The 11,370-nt window shown below is 37.5% G+C and overlaps 1 protein-coding gene across 1 annotated transcript; it reads right to left on the bottom strand.

Annotated features, from left to right (window-relative positions):
- Nucleotides 1-7,888: 7,888 nt before the first annotated feature.
- On the bottom strand, nucleotides 7,889-10,987 carry LOC104235639 (putative calcium-transporting ATPase 13, plasma membrane-type). The gene has a single exon (XM_009789478.2). The coding sequence runs from the start codon at nucleotides 10,985-10,987 to the stop codon at nucleotides 7,889-7,891; it is 3,099 nt and encodes a 1,032-aa protein (XP_009787780.2).
- Between the last annotated feature and the right edge of the window lie 383 nt (nucleotides 10,988-11,370).

Raw genomic sequence — 11,370 nt, forward strand, 5'->3', positions numbered from 1 at the left:
ATTTCATCTCATTTCCTCCATGGGAGCCGACCTAGGAGCGATTTTGGAGCTCCATCTTCATCATCTCTATCAAGGTAAGTGATTCCCACCTATTGCAAGTTAATTACTTGGATTATATCAAGATTTTAACATGAAAAATCATGTAAATTAGTAGAAATTTTGGGATTTTGAAGAAAATCTAAAAAATTTATATTCTTGGATTTTGACCACGATTTTGGACATGAAATTGAGAATAATTTATATATTTGAGTTCGTGAGGTTGTGGGTGAACTAAATTATTATGTGCTTCTATTTGAAGGGGCTACATACGCACGAGCTGACGAGAGTCCGCACGTTGCTACTAGATATGCCCGTGCCCGGGTAGTATAGGCTTACATCATGCTTTGTTGATATTGTCGTTAATTTACGTTATTGTTGTCTTGAGAAGAAACAAGATTATGGTTGCGTAATGATTGTGTTGAAAGGAATTTGAATTGAGGAATTTAAGATTTTTAAGGATTTTCATGAAACTTTGTCTTTTCGAAAGAATTGAGAAATATTATAATGACTTAAGAAATCTATGTGTAACCGCGTCGCATGTGCATTTCGCGAGCGGAAAAAATCTCTTTAAAAGCTTCACGTTGAATTGTCCTTATTTTGAAAGGATCAAGAAGAGGATTTTGATTTATTAATAAATTATATTTGATCGCGTCATATGTATGATTCACGAGCGGGGTATTTTCTTCTACTACTCTTTTGGGATCGGTTCGCCTCGGTAAGATTTATGTACCACACTCTCATGAGAGCAGACCATTCGCCTCGGTAGGTTAATAGATGCATCTATGGTTCGCGCCGTTCGACCCTCGGTAGTGCACAATTTACTTTTTTATATATATACATCATTCTTATGGAATTCGTGCGTAATATTTGGCTAGAAGCCGGTGTATCTTTGGGTTTTTCCCTGATTTGATTTATGACAACCTCTTGATGATATTCACTGTATCTTTATATATATGCTCCGGTTACGGAGGGAACTTGCTAGTTGAGAGGTCGAGCAAAAATTGTAAAGAAGGGAATTTGATACATGTTTATCTCATATATTTACTCTGTTTCATATTTATTTTTTTCTCTATTGTATTTGATATTATTGGACCACTAGTAAGTGTCGAAGTTGACCTCTCATCGCTACTTCTTCGAGGTAATATTAGATACTTACCGGGTACACATTGCTTTCGTACTCATACTACACTTGCTGTGCTTTTTTATTGCACAGGCACATGTATGTCTAGTGGCCTCGTTAGGCCCAACAGCATGGTTGATACGGAGACTTAGGTGAGCTGCATCTCTCGGGACGACCCGCAGCCAGCAGAGTCTCCTTCAGAGTATAGTATTTTCCTTTCTGTCCAATTTATATTCCGGACAGTTATTGTATTACATTTTAAATTCTTGAAAATTGCTCATGCACTTATGACACCGGGTTCTGGGATGACTATGGGATTTTTCAGTATTCAATTTGTTAAAGACATCACTATCTACTCAGTGAAGTTTATTATATATTGTTTAATGTAAGGAAAAGAAAGGATTTTAAAAATACTAAATTGAGAATTTCATTAACTTTTTGGTGTTGGCTTGCCTGACAGTGGTGTCCGGCGCCATCACGACCTTTAATGAATTTTGGGCCATGACACCTACTCACTATTTTTCTAATATTTCAAATAATTACTAACTTAACACTAACGGAAGGAAATTATGAATTTAAAACTAAAAGCTAAAAATGTAAAAAAAAAATGACCATTGTATTGTGTGATTTTTACTTAATAATGCAATTAATATGTGATTAAATTCTAAAAATGTAATTAAAATCTAAAATGTCATGCAATGAAGAATTGAACATATATTTTTTTAATGATTTTCTATGATTTTAAAATGCACAAAAATGCAACTAAATGCAAACAAACAATTAAAAAGAAATTCCTAAAGTTCTATAAAAATAAACTAGAAAAAAATTATTTTTTGTGGATTTTGTGGGAGTATTTTCATCGGGCAAAAATTACGTGCTCACAATACTCACTCCATTTTAATTCCCCTAAAGCAAATAGTGTTGTTGTTGTTTCCTGTATAGTACTTCTTATCTGGTATAAATATGGAATGATGGAAGATCAAGTTTTAACTTTTCCACTCTTAGATATATATTATCCTCTTTATCAGCTACCTACAGCAGTAACATACATAAATATAAATGATATAACTGAAACAAAAATTAATTCGAGCCCACTGAACAGTGTTTCCTTAAGGAATTTAATCCCCTCCTAGTACCCAAGGTTATGGATTATTTCCTCTCAGGATAGAACGAATTACACACTGGTGTAGCGGTACTTCAAACCCCAGTATTTCAGCGAACGCAAATTTCGGCAGCAAATCACACTTCTAGTTGCTTTGTTTGTAGTTTTAAAACAATGCAGAACAAGGGAGGAGAACTCAGAAGTCGAATGGAAATTCTGAGAGGAAGGAATGCAATGTATAGTCGATGTTGAATTCTTACTGAAGAGGATATCAGATTGCAATTCGTTTTTTCAGTGTATACACAGTGTATACAGAGTGTAGTTTGAGTGTATACAGAGTGTATATCAATTGTATACTGAGTGTTTCGAGTGTTTTTTTCCAGTGTGTTCTTCTTTCTCTACAACTTCTGCTCTATTTATAGCAGTCATGTGAGAAGAAATCGCCCCCTCCATGGTGGAACAAGCATTAGGATATCATGGAGAAAGCACTTACATGGTGGAATGAACACTTGCTTGGTGGGAGGAGCACTTGGCCATTGTGGGAGGTGCACTAGGCATCTTGTTACTTTCATGGTGCAACACAATACACGGATTGGAAAAAATCCATTACAAACACGAATTATATCACGTTAATATTCACTATTAACAAATAAATTTGGTCCAAATAATTAATCAATCGATCGATCATTTGATCAAATCCGAATCCAAATCCAAATCCAAATCCCATTTCCCATTCACTCTCATTATACCGCTCCTCCACCAATAGTGAATACATATCCACTTGTGGACTTCGAATCAGTTGAACCGGAAATCCAATTTGCATCACAATATCCTTCAATCACCACAGGATATTTACTGTAGTGCAAATCAAAGTTTTGGGTATGTTCTAAGTATCCCAAAACTCGTTTCATTGTCATCCAATGAGATTGACCTGGATTGCTCGTGTATCGACTTAGTTTACTTATAGCACAAGCTATATCTGGTCGTGTACAATTCATGATGTACATTAAGCATCCCAACACACGAGCATAATCCAATTGTGATATGTTTTGGCCTTTATTCTTTGCTAGTGCAAGATTTACGTCAATTGGAGTCTTTGCAACTTTAAAGCCCAAGTGCTTGAATTTTTCAAGTACTGTCTTAATATAATGAGATTGTGACAATGCCAGACCTTGAGGAGTCTTTTGGATCTTAATCCCCAGAATTAAATCCGCAATTCCCAAGTCCTTCATATCAAACTTGCTAGTTAGCATACGCTTAGTAGCATTTATGTTGGCAATGTTATTACTCATTATCAGCATATCATCCACATATAGGCAAACAATGACTATGTGATTTGGAACATTTTTAATGTACACACATTTATCACATTCATTTATCTTAAAACCATTTGACAACATTGTTTGGTCAAATTTCGCATGCCATTGTTTGGGTGCTTGTTTTAGTCCGTAAAGGGACTTAACAAGTCTACATACCTTATTTTCTTTACCTGGAACCACAAACCCTTCAGGTTGTTCCATGTAAATTTCTTCCTCCAACTCTCCATTTAAGAAGGCCGTTTTAACATCCATTTGATGAATTTCAAGACCATACACTGCAGCTAATGCTACTAACATCCGTATGGACGTAATCCTTGTAACTGGGGAGTATGTATCAAAGTAGTCAAGACCTTCTCGTTGTCTATACCCTTTGACAACAAGTCTTGCCTTAAATTTATCAATAGTGCCATCATCTTTCATTTTTCTCTTAAAAATCCATTTAGAACCCAAAGGTTTATTTCCAGGAGGAAGATCAACCAATTCCCATGTATGGTTGTTCAATATGGATTCTATTTCACTATTGACTGCCTCTTTCCAGAACAATGATTCCGAAGAAGACATAGCTTCTTTAAATGTTCGAGGCTCATTTTCCAATAAGAAAGTCACAAAATCTGGTCCAAACGAAGTAGACGTTCTTTGACGTTTACTACGTCTTGGATCCCCCTGATTAAATGTACTTTCTTTTGTTTCTTCCCGAGGTCGTTTAGATCCTTCACCAATCGACTCGCATTCCTTTTTATATGGATATATATTTTCAAAGAACTCAGCATTATCTGATTCTATAACCATATTATTATGAATGTCGGGATTTTCTGATTTATGAACCAGAAATCGATATGCTTTACTATTAGTCGCATATCCTATGAAAATACAATCAACTGTTTTCGGTCCTATTTTTACCCTTTTGGGTTTAGGAACTTGCACTTTTGCCAAACACCCCCACACTTTAAAATAATTCAAGTTGGGCTTCCTTCCTTTCCATTTTTCATATGGAATGAATTGTGTTTTGCTATGGGGTACTCGATTTAGTATTCGGCTGGCCGTAAGAACGGCTTCCCCCACAAGTTCTGTGGCAAACCAGAACTTATCAACAATGCGTTCATCATCTCCTTTAATGAATGATTCTTTCTTTCCGCAATCCCATTGGATTGGGGTGTGTAAGGGGCTGTTGTTTGATGAATAATTCCATATTCTAAACATATTTGTTCAAAAGGAGATTCATATTCACCACCCCTATCACTTCTTATCATTTTGATTTTCTTGTTAAGTTGCGTTTCAACTTCATTTTTGTATTGCTTGAATGCGTCTATTGCTTCATCTTTACTATTAAGTAAGTAAACATAGCAATATCGAGTACTATCGTCAATAAAAGTTATGAAATACTTCTTTCCACCGCGAGATGGTATTGACTTCATGTCACAAATATCTGTGTGAATTAAGTCTAAAGGATTTGAATTCCTTTCAACCGACTTATAAGGATGTTTAACATACTTAGATTCCACACATATTTGACATTTTGATTTTTCGCATTCAAACTTAGGCAATACTTCCAGTTTAATCATTTTTCGCAAGGTTTTATAATTGACATGACCCAAACGTACATGCCATAAATCATTTGACTCAAGTAAGTAAGAAGAAGCTGAAGTTTTATTATTAGTTTCAACAACTATTACATTCAGCTTGAAAAGGCCCTCAGTAAGGTAACCTTTTCCTACAAACATTTCATTCTTACTAATCACTACCTTGTCAGATACAAAAATGCACTTGAAACCGTGCTTTACAAGAAGTCCAGTAGAGACTAAGTTCTTCCTAATCTCGGGAACATGAAGGACGTTGTTCAAAGTCATGACCTTGCCAGAAGTCATCTTGAGAAATATCTTACCGTATCCTTCAATGTTTGCTGTCCAGCAGAAGCATATGTAGAAAATGCTTCCCTCACAGCACAAACATGGCGAGTGGCTCCAGAATCAATCCACCACTCCTTTGGGTTTCCTACCAGGTTGCATTCAGAAAGCATGGCGCACAAGTCATCAACATCATCATGCTTTTCTACCATGTTTGCTTGACCCCTTTGCTTGTCTTTCTTCCGAGCACGACACTCCGTAGATTTGTGTCCGGTTTTCCCACAGTTGTAGCAGTTTCCACTGAACCGCTTCTTGCTTGGGTTGTATTTCGGACCAGAAGCCTTCTTTCTCTTTTTGTTATCTTCAACAATATTTGCTCCCATTATTGTTGAATTTCCACGGCCTCTCCTTTCAGCAGCTTTATTGTCCTCTTCGATTCTCAATCGAACAATGAGATCTTCAAGGGACATCTCCTTTCGTTTGTGTTTCAAATAATTTTTAAAGTCCTTCCACAATGGAGGCAACTTCTCAATTATTGCTGCTACTTGGAATGCCTCATTGATGACAAGACCTTCAATGAAAATTCCGTCAGTAAAATTACTAAATTTTTTACTTTCAACATTAACATTCATTTGAAATATACCTTCAGCAAGTAGATCATGAATAATCACTTGTAACTCCTGGACTTGGGTAATAACAGATTTGCTATCTACCATTTTGTAGTCCAAAAATTATGCAGCGATGAATTTCTTCATCCCGGCATCTTCAGTTTTGTATTTCTTTTCAAGTGCATTCCACAATTCTTTTGACGTCTCCACGCCACTGTATACATTATACAGATTATCCTCCAGTTCGCTAAGAATATAATTCCTGCACAAGAAGTCAGAATGCTTCCACGCCTCAATCACGAGAAAGCTATCATTCTCTGGAGTTTCATCTGGAAGATCAGGAACATCTTCCTTGATGAACTTCTGTAGACATAACGTAGTCAAGTAGAAGAACATCTTTTGCTGCCAGCGGTTGAAATCCATCCCGAAAATTTTTTCGGGTTTCTCTTCCGGTGCCAACGCCGGAGTTTAAGCACAAAAAGTACAAAAATAAGCCAAAAGCTAGATATTAACAACTTATGACTTTTAGCTTTTAGCTTAAAAACTATTTTTTATAAGCCAATCCAAACACCCTCTAACTCTTATTTTCCTTGTCTCTGTTGAGAATTAAATTCACAAAGCGTTACCATTTTTTTTTTTTTTGGGTTCTCCTTAAAACCATTTCTGATATTTCAAGTGACTCTCTTTGATGGGTTTTCTATTTTCAAACTAATGCAAAATTGCAAGTCATAAATGTCATAGCTACTGAAGCAAGTGTTGTATCAAGCTTTCTGTTTCAACCTAGGGCATCTTCAACCTTTAGCCTATTTTTGGTCCCCAAACGGGGATTTTCCCATATTGGGGACAATTTACTTCAACCATTTCCTCATTTTTTTTCCCAAACTTTTTTTATATTCTTCTATCTCTTCTATATTATATTATTATCTTTTATTTCAATTTCATTTTTTAATTTTAATCAAACAAATTCCATCTTTTATACCATTCATTTTTTGAGATAATTATATATTTTTTGTACAATTATAACTTATAATTTTACATAAAAATAATAAATGCACGAAAATTAATTTATCAAAACTATACACCAAAGTTAAGATGTAAAATTAATATTATAAAGACATTACATAAACATAATTAGGTATATATAAAGAGATAAATTAAAAGATTAAATAATAAAATAATAATAAAAAGGTGATGAATATTAATGGAGGAGATGAATAATGTACCCTATATTTGAAGGAATACTATTCATCCCCATTTTGGAGAGAAAAATAATGGAGGGTTGAAGCTAAATTACCCCAAAAATTGATCCCATTACGGGGATGGGTGTAAGATTGGAAATGGCGTTAGAGGTTGAAGCTTTTCCTACTCCAAATATGTTAAAGTTAAGTTTTTCCTTCATTTTGCATGAGCGGAGTGCTGGCCATTCAAGAAGCAAAAATAAAAATGGTGAGATGTGTGGGCACAACGGGATAAATAAGAGTATAAGACTAGGAATTAAAATATTGGGGACAAGGTAAGCATGGCCCCCATAGAAGACAAGATGTTGGAAGCGAAGCTTAGATGGTTTGGGCATGTGAAGAGGAGGGGTACAAATACCCCATTAAGGAGGTGTGGGAGGTTGGCTTTGGTGGGTCTGAGGAGAGGTAGAGATGGGCCAAAGAGATATTGTGGAGAAGTGATTAGGTAGAACATGGAGACATGGCGCTGCTTCAGCTTACTACGTGTTGTTTCTTTCGCTTCAGTATCTTGTTATCTTGCTGGCGTTGTTGCTGATAAAAGGAAACTGCCAATAATAAATGAATTATAATGTACAAGCAGATATGCTAGGAAATGACAATGCAACTTGTACAACTAGTCTATAACCAAGCACTTGATCCAAATCTGGAATAACTAAAGTTTTGGTTTTTCCTACAGCTAAACAAAGGCTTTCCTGGAACAGGTACGCACTTTATGAGCCAACTAACTGGCCATGACAGAGCAGCTATCCCAATGCACACTTTCCACTGCTGCCAATTCAACCTCTCTGTACATGCAAACTTCTTCAGCATTTCTACCATTGCAACCTGGATAAGGACTATCATTCCCACTATCCCCCAAAATAACCTCTTTGTTCTTAGCTCCCCCAGGAGATCTCCTTCATACTTTCTCATGTTGAATATGTTGAAGAGTTGACAAAGCACAAAGATGTTGAATATCATGGTGTCTTTTTCCTTGTCACTTAATTGGTATGTTGATTCACCTGTGAATTGTATGGTCAGCAAAACCGAGATCAGGTACAGAGCTTGGCCCACTATATTCTTCCACATAATATTGGTTATAAATGGCTCATTTTGGTAAGTTGGTGGCTGTTGCATGAGCTTTGTTCCAGGCTTATCTATAGTGAGAGCCAGAGCTGCTAATGTGCCCACCATCAGCTTTACCCAAAGTACCTGAAGCATTGCATAGGGAACTTTGCCTGCTGAAATTACTGTGACAATGTTGATGGTCACGGGCTCGCTAGCTGAAATTGCTGTCACAAAGTCTATCACCAAAGCAGCAATAGTTGCTGTTAGTTGGAATTGTGTGAATACCTGAACATTGTTATATGTGGTTCTTCCCCAACTTAGAACTCTGGCTACGGAAGCAAAGTTATCATCCATGATGACAATATCTGAGCTGTCCCTCGCGGTATCAGTTCCTTGATTACCCAGTGAAATCCCCACATTGGCTTCTCTAAGTGCTTCTGCATCACCCACACTTTCTCCAGTAACTGCAACAACATGACCATTCTTTTGCAAGCATCGCACTATCAGAAGCTTGTCCAATGTTGAGGCTCTTGCGATCACCCGAATGTTTTCAACTCTCTCCATTCTTTCATCTTCAGCATATTCTTGGAATTCATTTCCTTCTATGACTTCTCCAGTGGATATGTCATGATTAGGCTCAAGTATACCACAATCGACAGCTGATGCACGAGCTGTGTGGATATCATCCTTTGTAATGATTTTGATGTTCACACCAGCATTTTGGCAGTTCATCACAGCTTTCCTTGCTTGTGCTCTACATGGAGCTTTCAGACCTACAAATGCTAATAAGATCCAATCATCTTCTTTGATCTTGGGATGGAAATGACCTTCACAATCAATCGGATGTTCTTCTGGCACACTTCTATATGCAAAAGCAACACAGTGCAGACCATCCCTTTTCATCGTTGTAACTGTTTGCTGCAAAGTTGCTCTAGCATCATCATTTATATCTTTGATATCCCCTGTCTCCTTATAGTAACGTGAACACATGCTCAGTATTGCCTCTGGAGTTCCTTTGTGGTGCATATGGACTCTGCTGTCAGCATTCCTCCTGATCAAAACACGCCCTTGGTATTCTGAGGAGAAGCTTTCGCCGTAGACAACTGTACGGTTGTTTTTCAGTTGTTCTACATCCATCTTCATGCTTTTGATGCCCCAGGCCAAAATTGCATTTTGAATTTGCTCCTCAATGTGTTCAAATGAAGTTCCTGGTTGGCTCTTGGTATTATTCAGAGCCATTCCCTCATGAAGCAGATCAAGAATTTCTGGTGCGAATGAGGAGAAAGTACTTTTTCCAATATATTTTTGGCCTAGCCAAAATTGGCTGACCTGCAGAGAGCTTTCAGTCAGTACGCCTTCCTTATTCGTACAAATCACTGTTGCGGAGGCCATTGCTTCACAAGCTGAAAGACTTCTGACAAGTGCCTGATCAGCGATCATCTTCTTGGTTGAGTAAGCTATAGTTAACGCACAAGCTAGTGTCAAACCTTCTGGAATGGCTCCCGATGAAATTGCTACTGGAGTTGCTAGAATTCCAATAACGGCTTTCCATACATCTTGTATGCTCGTTTTACCTCCACTGAACAACTTTCTGCCATTGTTTCGCATATTCCCTGAGAAATAACGGACCAACAGCACTATGAGAATAAATGAACTGATTGCCAGACCAACCTTTGCTATATGTGAAGTCAATTTGTGCAATTTCTTTTGCAAAGGTGATTTATGATCATGATTGAAGCAAGTTGGAGTTATGATTTCTGCCAATGCTGTATTCATGCCCACTGCTGTGACAAGCATTCGACCATTACCCCTCAAGACTTTGCTACCGGATAGCAAGAATACGTTGCTGCTATTGTTGACCTCCACATGGTCATTTTTCCTTGTTATGGTTGATTCATCAATTTGCAGGGAATTCTGATCTATGTAGAGCCCATCAGCAGGCACCTGATCTCCAGCTCTCAAGCGAATGACATCTCCGACAACTGCTGCAGATAATGAAATATGCGTGTCCTTCCCGTTTCTAATCACAAGAATGGGGACAGCTTCAATAGGCCTGCAAAGTTCATAAAGTTGCCGTTTATGCCAGTAGTTACAAGAAGCTGAGAGACTGATGACAAGAAACAAGGCAACTAATATGCTTCCCCCATCAAAGCATCCTTCCAACCCCTGCTTTTTGACGCCAAAACCAAGGGATAGAACAGCATATAGTAGTAAAATGATGATGTTGGGATCTTTGAGGCTCTTCAACAGCATTTGCAATAGATTTATTGGTGGCTTCTTAAATGTGTTGGTCCCAAAATGTTTGCGTCGGGAAGCAATGTCCTTACCATCACCTAGTATTCCCTTTTCAGGATTTGATTTGAGAGTAGAAAGCAATCCTTCCACCCCATCAAGCTGATCGAGCTTTTCAACGTCTCTCAATCGAACGAGTTTTGCCAAGGTCGGCTTGCTGATGCTCGAAAAACATTCTGGTTCGATATCAACTGCTGTATAAGATCGAGAGCGTGAAAAGTTGCTCAAGAGCTCAGTCTTGTTTTCAGCAACAATCTTCTTGGCAGAAGATAGAATTGCTCTGGCAGTATAGAGAATTTTAAAGGCCCAGTGCCATCTCTTCCTGGCGGGGGAGCGTAAAGTAGGTACTGTTAACTGCACTTGCAAGATGTCACACATGATTTTGGTATAATATCCAAATGGGTGACTGAAGATGTTGTTTCTAGTTTGAGAATCTGGTGAGCTTAAAATATTCTTGAAATGTATATTTTTGAAGAGGAAAAAATGGATTCTGTTGCTGCATCGAATATCCGATTATATAGTACGAAGTTCATGGTAAAAATTAAACCGTGGCTGCACCGTGTACCGTAGAGACAGTATGCTAAGAGTGAGGAGTGAATGAGTGATATACTTTTGGAAGTTGCAATGAAAGTTAAGGTCACTAAAGATCTTTGTTTTTGCATGCTTGTCTTTTTGTTCATGACTTGAGCAGTGGTCTTTGTTTAAAGCTAACTACAGTATTGGATACCAGCTTAGCGATAATTGTATTATATCAGAAAATG

Source organism: Nicotiana sylvestris, chromosome 1, assembly GCF_000393655.2.
Source record: "Nicotiana sylvestris chromosome 1, ASM39365v2, whole genome shotgun sequence".
Classification (NCBI taxonomy): Eukaryota; Viridiplantae; Streptophyta; class Magnoliopsida; order Solanales; family Solanaceae; genus Nicotiana; species Nicotiana sylvestris.